The sequence below is a fragment of the Muscardinus avellanarius genome (genome assembly GCF_963383645.1).
Source record: "Muscardinus avellanarius genome assembly, chromosome: 7".
Taxonomy (NCBI): Eukaryota; Metazoa; Chordata; class Mammalia; order Rodentia; family Gliridae; genus Muscardinus; species Muscardinus avellanarius.
The window spans coordinates 93,452,798-93,471,336 of record NC_137793.1 but is presented as its reverse complement, the minus strand read 5'-3'; the positions used below and the strand labels follow the sequence as shown (position 1 = coordinate 93,471,336).

The window sequence follows — 18,539 nt, the reverse complement described above, 5'->3', positions numbered from 1 at the left end:
AATATTAGGAGAAGAATTGTAAAGTTAGAAATAGATTCAAGTATAAACTTCTATAAAAGGTAAAGTAAAAAAAGAAAATATAAATGAGCTCAGATTCATGGTAGAGGGGTGTGTGTGTGTGTGTGTGTGTGCATGAATCAGAAAAAATTGGAGGTTAATGTATCGATTTGACAAATACAATAAGATGTCTATTCAGAACTAGGAATATGGACTTAATGAGTTTGATTTGTAAATTTTTTGGTGGTATTGGGGATTGAACCCAGGCACATTCTACCTCTTAGCTGTACCCCCATCCCTACTTTATTTTTATTTTGACTTAAGGTCTTGCTAGGTTGATGAGGGTCTCACTACTTGCTGAGGCTGTCCTTGAACTTGAGATCCTCCTGTTTCAGCCTCCCATGTACTGGGATTACAGGAGTGTACCATCATACCCAGATAATTTGTCAATTTGAGTGCATCAGCATGAACCTTTCTGGAAAAGAGGCATCTCCTCAAAAACAATACACTAACAAAAAAAGAAATAATGAAATATGGTCTCTGCCACTCTGTACTGTGCAGAGAATTACTTGCCATTAACTTGGGACAATTCACTTCACAAATTACTTCCTTCTTTTTCTAACTTCTGAAGTGATTGCTCCGTACTTAGTCTTCCTTCCGCTTTATCTTGAATGTAACCCATGTTCTCACATGGCTAGTCAAAGAGGAGCCAAGATTTAAACCCAAACACATTCTTCCAAGTCCAGTGCTCACTGTTCAGGAGAATCTCTGGATAAATGAATATTAACAAGAACAGGAACAGAAGCGTTGGTAGGCAGTGCTAGAGTAGAGAACAGCTTCAAATCCAGTAAGGAGAATTCTTATTTGAGATATTAAGCACCAACCACACACGAAAGATTCTTCACTATGGCAATAAAGTTAAGGAAGTCATGCAGCACTATGCAAGATACGGAAGAAAAAGAGAAGCTTCACATAATAAATCCACCATGAGGTAATGCTGAAGCTACTGATGAGCATGAAGTGTTCATAACAGTTTTCTGAGAAGTCATTTATTGATTGATGCATCCTGAACACCCTGACGAGTGTGCCTGGTGCCTTGTGTTACTTGATATCTGTGTGCTATTCTGGAGGATGAAAAGAGACAGGGTGTTGCAGATAAAGATCACGAGTGTCTAGATCAACGTTCTCACTATGGTGACCCAATAAACCTGACCTCACAAAACTTAGATGAAGGAAGATGTATTTGTCCACAGCTTTTGGAGATGTAAAAGTTCAATCCACGCCAGGCTGGGTCTGTGGAGTTGAGGACAGGACAATGGAAAGTAAAAAGAGGGAAAGTGCCAGGCTCTGCTCTCACACTCTGGAGGCTTGCAGCAGAGAGCCAGCAAGAGGAGGAGAGAACGTCATAAAAGATCCCCAAGGCCACTGCCCCAGGGGCCCCTCCTTAGCAAGCAAGCCTCTCTTCTGGTCTAGCTACCTTGTTTTCCTGAGGGTTAGGGAGACATTCTAAGTCCAAACCATTTCAGTGAGTTTGTTCTTTATGTGAAAGAATTGAAAGAATTAGGGCTTACAACAGAAATTTGTCATCCACCAACACAGAGGTAATTGTTGAAATCCAAAAAGAGCAATGAACTTTTTCAAGTAATGTGCATAAAAAAGAGCAGATGAATATAAAGAGAAAGGAATATAAACAGAGCTTTGAAAACATATGCTTATGGTTCAAGAATCAGTTGCTGTGTTGATTCTCAAAACATTTCTGGACCTCAAAACAGATGGTGGGAAAGAGAAGGGTAGCCAGACTATGAAATCTAATGAATGAAAGCAGACATGTTGGTGTCAGACAGTAATGATTGTAAATCCAAGTCTGGTACTCTCTAAGTGATTGGCCTGAATCAAGGTAATTTGTTTAAATCTCAATTTGTTCTTTAAAAATGGCAGTAATAAGTCAGGCGTGGTGGCGCACGCTTGTAATCCCCGCACTTTGGGAAGCTGAGACAGGAGGATCACCCAGGTTGGAAGCCAGCCTTGGCTGCTTTAAGAGACCCTGTTTCCAAACAAAATATAAAATAGGTCTGGGAGTGTAGCCTGCAGGTAGAAGGCCCCTGGGTTCCATCCCCAGTACCACAAGAAAAAAAAAAAATGGCAGTAATATTTTTCTTGCTGACTCATTTCACATAGTCTAATGTGATCTAGGTTCAGTTATGTCATTTTCCTTCTTTATAAAAGTTGGATTCATAGAACAAGAGTGTAAAAATGGTAGTCAGGAGAGGAGGATCACAGGTTTGAGATCAGCCTCAGCAATGTAGTAAGATTCTCAGCAACCTAGTGGAACACTGCTTCAAAAGACAAAAAGCAGGACTAGGAGTATAGCTCAGAGGTAGAATGCCCCTGGGTTGAATCCCCAGTACAAAAAGAAGAAAAACAGTAGAGAATGGCTAGCAAGGCATCAAGAGATGGGAGGAAATGGGGAGATGTTGGTCAAAGGCACAAAGATTCAATTGAGTGAGTTCTGGAGACCTCATTTACAGCATGGTAATTACAGTTAATAATAATCTGTTATGCACTTGTTAAAATAGTAGATTTATATAGTCTTAGTGCATAAATATTCTAGACTATTCTTGCAACACCCAGGTTAGGAAAAACAGCTTCTACAATATATGTCTGGAGTCTATAACCTTTGAAATCTCCTCATTGTAGGTACTCAGAATAGCACAGAGTTCTCTGGTAGAGTAGGTAAAGAATCTGTTCACTCTCGAGCATTTGAAAAGCAAAAGAAAATAAGTTTGGGAACCAATGTAAGATTTTTCACTTCTCAATCTTAATATTTTTTTTTCTAAAGCTTCAATTTGCACCTTGAATTGAGTTCAGGTTCGCTCTAATGTGAAATTTAAAAGACATTCTGTCTACATAATTAATTTTAAAAATAAAATTACTGAAACTTTATACTTTTAAGTATGTTACACTCATTGGCATCTCAAAAATTACAGTAGCATATGTGTATGTGATATACTGATAATCTGAAAAAGAGTCCAAATGGATTACTATATAACCATGAATATAAGATAAATGATAACATTAATTTTCATTTCTTTGTGGAAAATGTAAATACACTAACTTCAAAGGAAGGCATTTATAAGCATTTCCATGTGGTATATTTTATTCTTAAGTCTGAAGTACAGAATTCATTGCTTAATACTCTGTATTTTTATTGTTCTGAATGTATATATTACAGCATTAGAGGAAAGGGAGACAAACGGAAGGTACTTACTTGTGATGCTATTTCTCGAGACTGATAACAAAGAGAAGGAAGGAAAAAAGAAACACACAGAATACAGTTTAAACAATGACTAAACAGTACATACATGAAGCAGATTGGCAACAAGGACACAGTATAACAAATACCCACGTGACGCGTATCATCTAATTATGGGTTTGCTCATCACAGGGCTTTTGAACAAAAGTAAAGAATAAACTGTCGTTTGTAATGTTTGTCAAAGATGTGTTATTTTCAGTGTTGTTATTTGTGGCTAACATTGTGTTTATAAGTTTAACAAAAATAAAAGTGGTGCTAGTCATAGAAAATAAAGTAATTGATAGTAGCTGATGAAGCTACTATATTTGAAAGAGAATATTAGACATATTTTCATTCAATAATTACTAGTAGTATTAATATCTTGACTATGTCTTTTACTTTTGGATCTTAAGAGTAAAATTGATTTTTCTCTCACATATAAGTTAGCTAAAAGCAGTATTCTGAATTTTCACATTGGTTGTAGAGTCTAATAATGATCTTTCCAATCAACTTATAATAGTTAAGTGTATAGGCATTGTAAAATTCGTGCTATCTTAAGAGTTCTAAGTAATATTATATTCATTCTATTTTATTTTGTTAATTGAGTTATGTATTTATTGTGGTACTAGGGATTGAACTCAGGAGTGTTCTACCTCTGAGCTACCCCCCAGCCATATTTTTTAATTTGAAAGAAGGCCTTACTTAGTTGCTAAAAGCCTTGCTATGTTCCTGAGACTGGTCTCAACCCTATGATCCTCGCTCAGCCTCCTAAGTACTGGGATTGCAGGAGTGTGCCACCACACTCAGTTTTATATTCATTTTAAAATCAGAAGAATCAAAATGCTTGATTATATTCTTTGATATAATATAGCTCAAGTTTAACTCATTATCTAGCATCATCTATTATTGCAAATAAAAAAATGTGTAATAAACATTTGATTGTGGACTCCCTAAAATTTTTTACTCCCACATTTTTAACATAGAGGCCCAGTGAATAAATGTTTGAGGAGCCAATAACAGCAAAAGAACAAAAGAATTGTAAAACAATTCTATCCCAATCATTACTAAAATAATTGTATTATATCAATGGGATTTTGTAAAAAGTAAATGCGTATTTCAATAATATATTTTTACTGCCGCTTTCCATTTTACTAATTATTCATTACAATATTAAAGAGTTAATGATTGACAGGTGGAATCGTCAGTGATTATTCCACTATGCATACTTTTGAAAGCTACAGTATTTATCAGCTACAATAGTGAGGTGGTCAATAATCTAGATAACATTTCTATTCCACATATTTTTGTGTACACAATAAAAGATGTTGGTGCTTTGATATCCTATGATTAATTATATTTTCTAATAAAAATTTCCCTAGTTAAAATATATTGAAGCATATGTGATTTTCAGTATACTGAAAAGCTAAAGGGGAATAAAGGTTCATATTTTCTTACCCCCCACAATAGAGGGATATATATGTTTGTTGATTCAAAATTTTTTAGCTTTTGGAAAAAAATTAGTTTGTTGTACATGTTGCATGGTAGCTAATATTACCAGGTAGAAACTGGGTAGCATTTTGTTATGAGAACATTAATATAATAAGAACATTGATATTGCTATAATGAAAAGTATAAGTATTTTCTATAAGTAGAATAAGTAAATAGAAATAATTTCACATTAATTCAATTTTTGAAGTTTTGCCAACAAGTGAATTCAGTGACCCATTTAGATTCTAGAATCTTTGTAACAAATTATGGAGAAAAATATGTTTTTTTGTCCCCCTAAAAGAACATGAGTCTCTGTCCTCCTTGTATTACTTTTTGAACCAAGAGAATATTAATGCTTATAAAAAACTATTATAAATAGAAAGATATAGATAATACCAGAAATTCTTCAGCTTGCTGACATACATGTCTCGTTATAAAGAGAATCACCCATCTACACCCTGTGTTCCAACTTGAAAAGCTTACCAAAGAGACTAATAACTCAATTTGAAGATTGGGGCAAGATTCTCTTATTTGTTGTGGGGGGTAATACTGGGGACTGAACTCAGAAGCATCCAACCTTCAAGCTACACCCCCAGCCCTATTTTATATTTTATTTTGAGACAGGGTCTCACGGAGTTGTTGAGGATGTCCTCTGACCTCCTCTCTCAGTCTCCCAAGTATTGAGATTGCAGCTGATATACTTCCTCACTTGGCTGGGATTCTTTTTATCATGGGCTTATGGTGATTTGTCTAGATAGGTGAACTAGAGAAACATCTATGCCTGTATCTTCAGGTCTCTCTTTTTGACTTGGCCAAATTCCCTAGTAATGACTCTTTAATTTTTCATGCATTTATATATTACAGTGTTACAGTCACATAACAATGTAGTAAAAATGATAGTGACATGCTTGCATAGAGGCAAAGAATACAATATATATATATATATATATATATATATATATAATTTTTTTTTTTTGGGGGGGGTGGTACTGGGGTTCCTGGAAGCCCTTCTACCTCTCCGGGATACACTCCCACGGGCTACACTCCCAGACCTATTTTTTAACATTTTTATGTGGAAACAGAGTCTCCTAAGCCAGCGAGGCTGGCTTCGAACCAGCGCGATCCTCCTGTCTCCGCCTCCCAAGCGCGGGGATTACAAGCGTGCGCCACCACGCCCGGCAAAATATATATTTTCAATTAGCTTTCAGAATTCAGTGTAGTAACCTTGGACCTCAATTCTGTCTATTGTCTCAAAGTTCACAGACCTCCTCCACAAAATAAACCTTTCATATTTATCAATGCAGGTTGAGAGAAAGTAGACACCTTTTTGAACTGTGGGAGTGAATGAGGACTTGACGATTCTCTAAGCAAGAACATAACTGACTCTTCAATTACTGAAAGAAGTTTTCACCCCTAAAATCTGCTCCTTTTTTAATTCAAATCAGAACAAAGTAGCATTTAAGACAGCAATGAGATCTTTGGATTTCAACACTTTAGTTTCTTTAACCCATCTGATATTTGAGAAAGATGGTGAAATGTATGAGCTGAGCTTTATTTCAGTTTACCCACTAAGCTCTCATTCTGTTTGTATGTAATCAGAAAGAAATAACACTTCTCTCTTCACACAAGACCCAATGAATTCACTAGGTTAAAAATTAAATTATGTTCTTTTTGTGTATGTCTGTTTTTGTTGTTAATGTTATGTTTAAAATAGGATATTAACCTAATAGAATACTCACTTCAATGGCGATTTTGCATCTCATAAAACTAAGATTAAAGGTAGACACTACTAATCAGGTTATCTAAAAAATCTCTTAGGTATGAAAGGTCATAATATACTCATTATTTTAATAGGTCACCAGGAGAAAAATCTCGTATGGGATGAATTGATATTCTTCCACATATTCTACCATAATTACTACCCCACTCAATGTAATGCTGTTTTTGTTTTATTTCACAGGAAAATAAAATAAGAATTCAGACTCAATTTCAGTAGTTAATGACATGAAATATAGAATAATGTTAATTTATTATAAATACAGAATAATGTTAATTAAATCTGCTCTTACTAATGAAATTTATTGGAAACATGTTTCATGATTCTACTTTTTATCTTTAGTTTTTTTTTATCTTTAGTTACTTGTGGCTTAAATATTTCTATAATAGTCAAAATATAAAAGTCATATAATAATATTTGTCAAATAATAAATGCAATAAAGAGATATAAGATGTACAATCTTTGAGAAAGTTTCTTTTTATCTTCTACATGATATTTTTTTAATGTATGTTAGAAATTTGGGGAACTTAAAGCATTTTACTAAGGAGCTCTTTATTGTTGATGGGCAGAATTCACCAAAATTCAGTTAAATACCCCTGGATGACAATGTGAATACTCAGTCATCCTTTTCCTATCTCCCACAATTTAGACAGCCCACACATGGTTTTTAGTAATACAAAATGACTGACATGAATATGGACTTGACCAAGAGCAGGACGTACCTCATTTAAGTTCACAAAACCTAAGTAAATACTGCATGAAAATCTTTGTCCTTACCACTGTCGAATTGGAAATGGTTTTAATATATTGGTTCCCCTAATTTATATGTGCAAATCTAATCAATAATGGATGTGAGGCTCTGGGAAGGTGATTAGGTCCAGAGGATTCCTTATTAAAGCCCGTAGACATGCTTGGCTCCTTCTATGATGAAGATGCAGAGAAAAGGTGGCCATCTAAGAATCAGAAAGCAGTCCCTGAGCAGACAATCTGCCAGTGCCTTGATCTTGGATTTCCCAGTTCCCAGAACTGTAGAAATGAGCGCTCTATTGGTCGAAAGCCACTAAGTCTATACGATCTTATAGAAATCCTAACGAACTAAGATAGCACTTAACTGCTTAGCACCTGTCTTCTCTTAGCCTATAATTAAATAATTTTTGAATATGATATTCTTAAAATTTTAGACATATATCTACTAAACCATCTTCCATATTTAATTATCTAGTAGGTTTCTCCAGTCGCTCATTTCTGATTTTCTTGGATTTGGGATTATCTGGGTGCTGTGAACCATGGAGACCACATTAAAAGTAAAACAAACTCAGCAGGAGACATGCAATAAATCTCCATTTAGTTTTCCTGAAGCTACAGTGTACCTATCCACCTATGTAAATAGTAGACTCATTTACATGGATCCATATCCACCTCTGTAAATGTCAAACCATAAATTTTAACGAAATAACAAAAAATCAACCCTTTTCATCTGAATTCTGTAAAACTTCTATATAGGGATGTTAATTTTATTACAAGCAGGTTTAATATCTATTTGGACTGGTGAAATGCATGTGATTGACTTGAACCTTATAGTTGAGATAATTTTGCATAGAAACAAAAAAGAAAGAAATATATAATCAAGATTTCTTTTTTATTTATAATATCTTTAGGATGCCTGAAGAAAAATCTTCAATATAAAACATAATTTAGCCGGGCGTCGTGGCGCACGCTTGTAATCCCCACGCTTGGGAGGTGGAGACAGGAGGATCGCGCTGGTTTGGAGCCAGCCTTGCTGGCTTAAGAGACCCTGTTTCCACATAAAAAAAAAAAAAGTAAAAAATAGGTCTGGGAGTGTAGCCAATGGGAGTGTATCCCGGAGGTAGAAGGGCTTCCAGGAACCCCAGTACCACCCAAAACAAACAAACAAACAAACAAAAAAAACATAATTTATATTAAACAACATTCTAGACATTGATAAGAGTACATTTATCTAAATCATTATTTAATAAATAATCAAATTTAAAAGGTGATGTACTGCTAAAGATATAAAATTATTTTGACCCACACAAAATGACCAAATCAAAATATGTTGCATAAAGTCATCACAAATTCTTCTTCCATTCTAATAGGCTCTAACTTGTTGTTGAAATTCTTTAGTTTTCTTCTGGAAGGCCTGACACTACTGATGGGCTTTGGGCTTTAGAGTGATCTTTAATATAGAGATTAAGAAACATGAATTTCAATATTTACTGAATTATCTTTGTTTTTTTTTTTTCCATGTGCTAACATACGCAGTTTTGTAGAATAATATCTTAGAGACTCAGGTTACTTTGAGAACTTTTCTGTGTCAGGAACTCAGGATTGTTTAGAATTCATTTGATTCTCAACAATATTCTAGAAATGGCTAACACTAGGTATACAAAAGACTTCCAGAGCCCAATGTCTGCAAACTCTAGCATAGATCCTTAAGCCACCAATATTCTGTGAAATTGTGAGATAGTTTACGGGAACAGCTGAGTTTTTAAGCTTCTGAGAATTGACACTAAGCATCCAGTAAGCTTTCATTTTCACATTTTATGGGATCTTTTAGAAACTGGTTTCCAAGATTAGAATATTAAATATCAATACAGGAATACTTTGATATTTCCAAACCTCTGATGTAGACAGTTTCTGAGACTCAGTCCTGTAGATTCCAATGGGAACATCTCCGGTAGAAGAACACAGCTTCTGGTAAAGTCTGGCATATGTTCTGATCCATAAATCATCCTCAGTAATTTTCATCTATAACACATATGAATTATTTGCATAGTATATGTTTAACAAATAAAAAGCCATAGTTACTTTTTAATTCATAAAGGTAGAATTGATTAATATTTGTAAATCTCCAAATAATATCTCCTATTTCTTTAATCATGTATTAATTTATTTTACTCCAACTCAACTTAACCTGGGCGTGGACTCAAACTTAATAAATTCATGTAGTCATCTGGTACTCAAATTTAAGTATTTAATTTAACTATTCAGGTAATACTTAATATTATATTAGTCCAATGTCTATAGGTACTAAAACACTGGTCATGGACAAGGAGCTATTGTAAAACATGTGAGAATTTGTAAAAGGTTGTAGTAAGTGCAGAATGCTACTGACATTTACTGGAGATTACTGATTGTACAAAATGTAAAGTGCCCAAGTAACCCCAAAGCAAGACAAAAAGAGTTATCTCACCCAATGCTCTGATAATACGTATACTGAAGATGTATAGCAAAATGAGCAGAGGGTTAGGGGAAATATGAGTTCTGGTCTTTTTTGCTATTTTTAAATTTGAACCATTAGCAAATCCCCTTATTCAATACACGTGGACATAGTATACTCTATAAAACACAAAGTGCCGTGGTGGACTATGCCAATCTTCCCAGAAACTCAGGAGGATGAGGCAGGAGGATAAATTGAGCCTAGGAGTTCCAGGCTGGCCTGAACAACATAGCAGTCCCTAGGCTCAGAAAACCAAACCAAAACAACAACAAAACGCCAAGGAGTTAAACTCCATGATCATTATCTTACTAGAAAGTGTGGCGTTTAGATCAGAACCTGTTATCTCCAGTTACCAGCTATAAAAATTACTTGTTCTGCATTTTGTACAGAATGTGTTTGCTCTAATTATTGATTTTAAACGTTTTCTCTGGAAATACTTCAAGCAATTCAGAAAACTCGGATGTATTTATTTGGAAAAAGGTTAGAAAAATAATTCATAATTATAGAACAGTTAGCCAAAGTACATGGTAGATGAAAACTAGAAAGTTCCATCAGAACAATTTTCTATTTCAGGGCTTATTAACTTACAGAACAAAGAAACCCCGATCCTGGTATTGTGTCTAATCCCAGCAGAAGTCTGGTGATAGAAATCATATAATCCTTCACAAATGACTGCAATATAAACAAAATATGTATGTGTTATGTACATGAGATATGTAGATCACCAGGCTCTAGACATCTACTTCTAAATGATTAGTTTTTCTTAGACATAATTAAACTTCCATTAAAAGGAAATAAAAGCCGGGCATGGTGGCACACACTTGCAATCCCAACAATTTGGGAGGCTGATACAGGAGGATCGCGGTTCACAGACAACCTCAGCCACTTAGTGAGATACTTTGCAACTCTGTGAGATCCTGTTTCAAAATAACAAATACAAAACAGGGCTGGAGGTGTAGCTCAGAGGTAGAATGCCCCTGGTTTCATCCCCAGTACCAAATAAAAAAGAAATAAAAATCTATCTTGTCATCATCCTTCAATAAATGTATATAGTTAAGCTGTTGATTAGAAAATAATTATGATTTAGAAATAACATATAAATTTTATGCGTCCTCTCAGGCACAATAAAACATTTTAAAGTGTTTTAAAAACAACAACAAAATACAAATTGAAATAAATGGTAAATATTATAAAAATATAATAAATTTGCAATAAAATTTTAACAAGTTTTGTTTTAATATTAAGCCCCATATTAGTAAATGAACACATTAAAATAAATATATAAACTATGATTATCACTTAATAGTATATATATATATAATCTTTCCTAACTAAAGATGCTAAAATAGAGCTTCTTGGTTTTATTATTTGAATCACTATATTTTCTTTGTGTCTATATCTCTCATAGTGGAACAATTGAAAGCTAGAAAAGTCTTTATAAACCCATAGACTTTTCTTAGTAAGGTGTTACAGAAAGTGTAATTAAAATCATTCCCAGAACTGGGAATGGAGCTTAATGGTAGAGCACTTAATTACCATGAGTGAATCTCTCATGTTCAGTCACAAGCAAGATAATTTTAAATTTTTTTTGAAAAATTAATAAAGAAAAATAGTAATTTTCAATAGTTCAAAAGATATAAATAACCTATTTATAGAAAGAGGAAGGAAGAGAAGGGAAATAAAGGAAGAAGAGGAAAGAAGGAAGGAAGAAAGGAAGGAAGGACCAATGGTTCATAAAGCATTGAATCATTCAACTGTTTTAACATAAAATCTTCAGTTTCAATATTGTTAATCAAACTCCCCTGCGATCTCACTTTAAGACATTCTAAGAATGTGTGAGTGGCAATGGGATTTGTGGTGGGAGCCCTGCGCCCTGGAGCAGCCCCTATGCCTGCAAACTCTAGGGTAAAGAGGAGCATTTACTCTCCTTCATTGTGCAGCACTCATCTGGCAGCGGCAGATGGTTCCTGACATTGCTGGAGGCACACTTGCGGGCGAAACTAGCCCAAAGGCCAGCAGAAAAGCATTAACTAGCTTCGGATTCATTTATTCAGTTAAGCAACTACAGAATAATACACACACACACACACACACACACACACACACACACACACATATATATATATATATATACATATATATTTAAAAAACAGGAATGATCAAATGATTAAATATTTAATTGAGATTAATGTTATCAAATAATGCAAAGCCCTATGAATATTATTTTCATTTTAATAGAAATATTTGGAGATTTTCTGGTTACACTAATCAGAGAATGTGAAATATTACTATTGTTCAGTTGTTGGCAAAAATAATAAAAGATTATACTTGTGTGAAGGAGCATGTGCATAGATGTCTTAGCTATTAGGAAATGACAATGTTAGTTTGGCATTCATGAACAAACCAAATGGTTATTTTTTGTAAAATCCTGATTATATTTTCCTAAAGTAAGCAATAAGTAGAAGATCGCTAAAATATTTCCAGGCTTTTTAATAGCCCGGCATGGTGGCATATACTTGTAATTCCAGCATTTGGGAGGCTGAGACCAGTGGCCTGAGATTCCTGGAAAGCCTCAGCCACTACTTAGTGAGGCCCTTTGCAATTCAATGAGACCCTGTTTCAAAATGAAGAATAAACAGTAGGGCTGGGGGTGTAGCTCAGAGATAAGAATGTCCCTGGGTTCCATCCCAAGTACTGAAAAAAAAAAAAAAGTTGTCTAAAATGTTTTTGGTTTTTTTAAAAAAATGTGTATTGACATCAGTTTGATACTATAGCTGAAACCGGGTTGTGTGTGTGTGTATGTGGAATTAAAAATGATAAGAAAAAATTATTAAGATTTCTCCTAGTAATATGCAGAAATATGCATGAAGTAATATTAAAAACCTATTAAAATATTACAAAAACATCACCAGACACTGACACAAAAATTCCTAAGGATAATGTCCATATATTATAACCCAGGGACATTGGACCTCCAAGCTACACTCCCAGCCCTATTTTTAATTCTATTTTTTTTTTTTTTTTTTTGCAGGTCTGAGAATGGAACCCAGGGGCATTCGACCTCTGAGTTACACCCCCTGCACTATTTTTTATTCTTTATTTTGAAACAGGGTCTCATTGAGTTGCAGAGGGCCTCACTAAGTAGCTGAGGCTGCCTGAGAACCGCCATGCTCTGGTATCAGCCTCCTGAATACTGGCATTACAATCATGCGCCACCACACCTGGCTCATATATTATATTTTAAATAGTATTTTCTTATTAATGTTCTAAATAGTGTCTCACATCACTTATGTGATAGATACATGTAATGAAATAATTAACTGCTTCTAGAGCCAACATTAACATCTTGAAATGCTAGTATTACTTATTTAAATAAAATATAAAGTAACCATGTTTGAGAGAAAATGAAGTAGTGCCTACCTGATATAAAAGTGTGTCCAACATACTGATGCTAAACACTCTTCCAGCAGCAAAAGGCAGTCGGAACATAAAGGCCAAATTGGAACCTCTTTCCCGTTCTTTCTGTTCAAAAATGTGAGATGGAAAAATTCGTGAGCATTTTATATTTTATGTATTTCTGCCTAGGTAAATTATTTTGACACGTGTGAAAAATATGAAAATATATTCTTACTGTGTGATTCTTAGCTTAAAGTTATACTTTCAATATATTCTTTTAATTTCCATAAACAACTCTTCTGAATCAATTGGAACATAAAATAATTAAGAAGGTTTCATCCCTTCGTTCATTAAACATTTGTTTACACTTCATTAAAGAGATGACAAAAGAAACAAATGAAAGAAAAGGAATTTTGTGAGATGTAAATAAAAATGAGTCATAGTCAGCGTGGTGGCACACGCTTGTAATCCCAGTACTTAGGAGGCTGAGACAAGAGGATCCAGGTTTATGGCCAGCCTCAGCTACTTAGTGAGGCCCTCCACCACTTAGAGAGACCATTTCAAAATAAAGAATAAAAAATAAGACCAAGGGTGTTCTATCTCCAGTACCGCAAAAAAAAAAAAAAAGTCACATCATGTATCATAACACTTAGAAGATTTGCTTTTAAATTTGCTCATATGTGAGGACAAAAAGGTAGGTGTGTAGGAGTGTTCTAGGGGCTTGAATAATTGTGTCCCTCCAGAATTCATAGGTTGAAATCCTAACTGCCAAGGTGCTGGTGTTAGAAGGTGTGGAGGTTGATTAGGTCATGGAACTGCAGCCCTGGTGAGTGGGATTAGGGCTCTTTTGAAAGAAAGAGACTCTTAACGTCTTCCACCAAGCACTGAACCCAAAGTGGGCCCTTGCCATACCTCAAATCCACCAGCACCTTGATCTTGGTCTTAGCCGCCAAAACTATGAGAAATAAACATTTGTTGTTTATAAGCACCTGGTTTATAATACTTTGTTCTAATAGTTCAGAAAAAGACAAGTCTATCATATCCAGTGGTTTCTAGCTTCTCATAAGCTTAGTTTTACTTCTCCATTTACCTCTTAAGGTCTATCAGTCATGCACATTTGCAAATAGCAATGTATTTATGTATATGTGTGCGTGTGTGTGTGTGTGTGTGTGTGTGTGTGTGTGTGTGTGTGTTTATGGTGCTGTGGTAGTTTCTTTTAAAAATTTAGTCGCTATTACCTCCTCTTAATGAATAAAAGGAGAACAAATGTAAAATGTGTTGAAAGGAGTTTCTTAAGAAATCAAGTTAATCTTGTAATTGACAAATGGTAACCTCAAAATTCCCAGCTTCTTTTGCTGCCAACTTTATCAGAAAAGATTGATACAGCTAAGTGAATATGAAATCATCTTCACTTCTTGAAACAGCTAAAGGAAGCCTTGATTTCTAACGCAGCAAACTTGGAATATGTCCAGGGAAAGGAGGCCTCCGATCCCCCCAGGTTGAAAATGTTTTGGGTGCGGGTACTTCAGAGAATGAATCTCAGAGATGAGCTAGGGCTACTGTGGCTGCTTGTGTCAGGATGATCTGAAAATGGTTTAACTCCAAGGCTTCCCCTGAAACGAGCAAAGGAAGATGGGGCTCATCAATAGCCAGACCTAATAGCACTGCTAACACTGTCATGGTGCTATAGTTGACAAGATGTTCCAGGCTATAAGAATATCCTCAGTTAAGAGGCAGAGACAAGGTAAGGAAGAAGATGGTGCCCCCTTTTTTATTGTGTTATTTACATCATAATATATACTGTAAAATATTAACCTAGGTCTTAAGGGTGCTTAATTTGTTTGTTTTGTTTGATACTAGGAATTGAACTCAGGGGTATTCTAACTCTGAGATAGACCCCCAGCCCTATTTTATTTTTCATTTTGAAACAAGGTCTTATAAAGTTACTGAGGGACTCACTAAATTGCTGAGATTGGCATTGAACCTGTAATCCTATTGTCTCAGCCTCCCAAGTACTGGGATTACAGGCATGTGCCACTAGACCCATCCCAGGGCATTTAATTTGAACACACCAATATAAGTGTCTCAGAAACTATTAATATGTTTTGTTCTTATTGGGGGATAGGTAGGTTTTTTTTTTTTTTTTCTATGACTGGGGAGTAAATCTAGTCATTATGCTGTGACAATCATCTTATAGAGCACAAGGCCATGGTATCTTGAACCCAAGTTAAAGTGAATGGCCAGAAAAGTGCTATAAATCCTAAGTATTTGTCCTAGATTTGTGTTAGGCAGGCCATCTGGGAAAGAGCAAGACTGCTGGTGGGCTGCACATGGCTTGTCCGAGTCTTCCTTTCCAGGACTTTTGAAGGGTAATCTTTTTGAAGGGTAATCTTTTTTAATTGGACTGTAGCATTCTAAGCCAAGGTTTATCTAAGCCAGAGATACAGGACTCATGGCAAAGTATATTTTTATGTTATTGAATTTTTGTCTTAGCTACTCTTTTTTTGTCATTTTTTCTTTATCTTTGATGTCAGATTTAGCTGCGGTTCCATAACTTGGCTATTGTAAACTAACATTGTGATGTCTTTTTTTAATCCAAATCTAAGCACAGCTTTGCCTAGATTAGACTTTCCTGAACATTTCTGAAGAACCTAGAAGCAGGTTTCTGTGCAAAAGCAACATTTCTTCATGGAAAGATCTTGCTTAAGCTACGAATCTATGGCAAGCTTAGTGAATCAGTGTGGCTGATCTTGAGTATGAAGTGGTTTCTTTCACTCAGTCTCTGCTGAATCATTTTTTTGACTGAGAAATATATTCCCTAAACCTAGTGATTTACCTTTTAAATTTAATTGAAAAAAAATAACCAGTACCTAAAATGTCACTGTATTATCCATTCGCATTCACAGGATAATTCAGGTCCATGATATCATATGACATTTTTGCATTTTTGAAAAATAATTAAGATTTGGATTTGAGTGGCAAGGTCAGTGCCAGCGTCCACCTGTGAAGAACCCACCCAGTGGTCTGGGCATTGGGTTCTGGTCAAGCAAGCAAGATCTTGAGTCAGATGTTGTCCATATTAGTTACATGACCATGTGCCAGTTACTTAAACCCCATTTCTCAACGTTTTGACCTAGGCAAATGAGATTCTGGGGAAACTGTTTCTCAGCTTTATCATCTGTGCAAATTTTGGATCACCTGTAGGATCATATTAACATCTATATCCCATTATGATTATAATAAATAAGATAAAACACCTAAATATATTTACATAGTAACTACTTAATAAATTCTATTTTTCATTATTAATTGTTTGAATGTGCTAAAGTATGAACCACCTTAAGGGCATGCTATTGCTTTTTCTTTCTGTCCTGCTATTTGGCTTGTATTGTCTTTGTAGGTCAAATATTAACCGCCTTAAAGAGGCCAGGCCTTTATCACATGAAAGTAGGCCTTCACCAGTTACTTTTAAAATAACCTAGTCTTTCTTTCATTGTGCTTTTAAAATCTTTTAAACCTTATTTTTTTTAAATGTATTTATTAATTGTCTCGGTTACACCATTAGGTTGGTAAGAACAGAGACCCTGTTTTTGCTTCAGCAATGCCAAATATAGTGCTTGGCACACAGAGGGTTGATGGCATTTTCTTGAACAAATGAATGTTTTATTCACTTGTAGTAATTGTCTACAGCAATTAAAATCATTGCATAGTTTAAAGCCTATAACAGTCATATGCAGGAAGCAAGAATTTAAAAACAAACTCAGGTTAACTCAATATCTCTCTTCTTACTTCAGTCTTAAAATAGAGGTTTGAAGATAATAAAGGGTCATAATGCTCATGCATGTAAATTTTTGCTTTAGTATTTATTTTGGCTATTGAATTTTACAAGATACATTATATATTTTTATTGCTTTTAGTACAACCATAAACTATATATAATATGTATGTATGTATGTATGTATACAGATAAAGAATACAGATGGAGAGAAAACATATATATCTATATATACACTTATATGTATATATGTAATATATATTTTCTTTCTACTAAATGTATATTAGTATATTTGTATTTTCTTCCCACTATGCATTCAACTGAGCTTTCACTCATAATGTTATTTTCCTAATAATCACATTTCTAAAATGTCTAAAAGAAGTCTGGGATATATGACCCATGATTTAAACATTCCAGACATGAACATACTTGGTTTTACCTTTCTTTTTCATTAGGCTTGCTATTGTGAACATATGCCTTTCTTGGAAGAAGGGATTTGTTTCTGGCAGAAATTTTGTTGCCTCTGTTCTGTGTCCATCCAATACCATATGGAAGGAGATGATAAAATCATTGGACTTAACAGAACAGTGTGGGAGGTGAAAAATACCAAGAATTTTGTTGGAACAAATTAATGGCTTCTATCCTCTGCCTTTTAAATTAGAATTCTCTTACAGTCCTTCATTTTTCTCTCTGAGCTCAATCATAATGTTACTCCCAATCTAGAGACTTTTCTCGGAATTCATCCTAATTGACCTTTTCTTACAGTGCTTGACAGAGTCTATGGTAATTGTAGAGATCTTTTGACATCACTCTGTCTCATCTTCCAGACTACTCTTGGACTCCTCTGATTTGTCTTCTTCCTAGACTCTCTTTTATGAACTCCAAGATAAAGCTCTTAGCTAAAATCTTTTTCCTTGTGGTTCTTTTAAAATATTATCTTTTCTAAAGCTTTTATGTTTATATACCACTGTGTATAACTTGTGTATGTGCATATATACATATATATAATTAAATGTGTGTATATATAAGATGTATAAGTATATACACACAAGTATATATGTATATTTTCCTTTATCTGAAATTCATTTTTGTATATATACTACAAAGTTAAAATATCTACTACAACCTTAATATTCTTTAAGGAAATATAAACTCCACCAAAGTCAGTTCTTGCTCATAATTCTTTCTAATCAACACAATGCCTTGCCCTTCATAGATCAGGCCCTTATTATCTCATGCCTGAGTTACTGAAATCATCTGTGAATTCATTCCCTTTCTTCCACAGTGTACCATTTACGACAAAGATTAGACCGCCTTATCAATCTGATGAATGCACACACTTGATGATGCCACCTTCTTCATGTCCTAACTTAAACCTTAAACCCACTGTAGCTCCCCACTTCCTCCGTAATAAATTCCTGAACTTAGCACACAAAGCCCTGCAAGATTTAGCTCCCACTTCTTTCCAGAAGGAATTATCAGTTCTTCTTGGCCTGGCCTGTGATGAATCAGAGTGGTTGTCAGGCTAAATCTTGGTAGCACGAAACCACCATGCAGCCAGCTATTCAAGTCC

General features: G+C 34.8%; 1 protein-coding gene across 3 annotated transcripts in view; it reads right to left on the bottom strand.

Annotated features, from left to right (window-relative positions):
* KCNT2 (potassium sodium-activated channel subfamily T member 2) overlaps positions 1–18,539 on the bottom strand; it is a gene marked incomplete at both ends in the record, with an annotated part of 363,001 nt that overhangs the window by 29,886 nt on the left and 314,576 nt on the right. For 2 of the 3 annotated variants that reach the window (XM_080699605.1, XM_080699606.1), the window contains 3 exons: positions 9,195–9,323; positions 10,384–10,467; positions 13,216–13,317. In XM_080699605.1, coding sequence (XP_080555731.1) covers positions 9,195–9,323; positions 10,384–10,467; positions 13,216–13,317 — 315 coding nt within the window. Of the gene's footprint in view, positions 1–3,265; positions 3,287–9,194; positions 9,324–10,383; positions 10,468–13,215; positions 13,318–18,539 lie in introns of all 3 variants that reach the window. The other variant, XM_080699607.1, reaches the window with a different exon arrangement.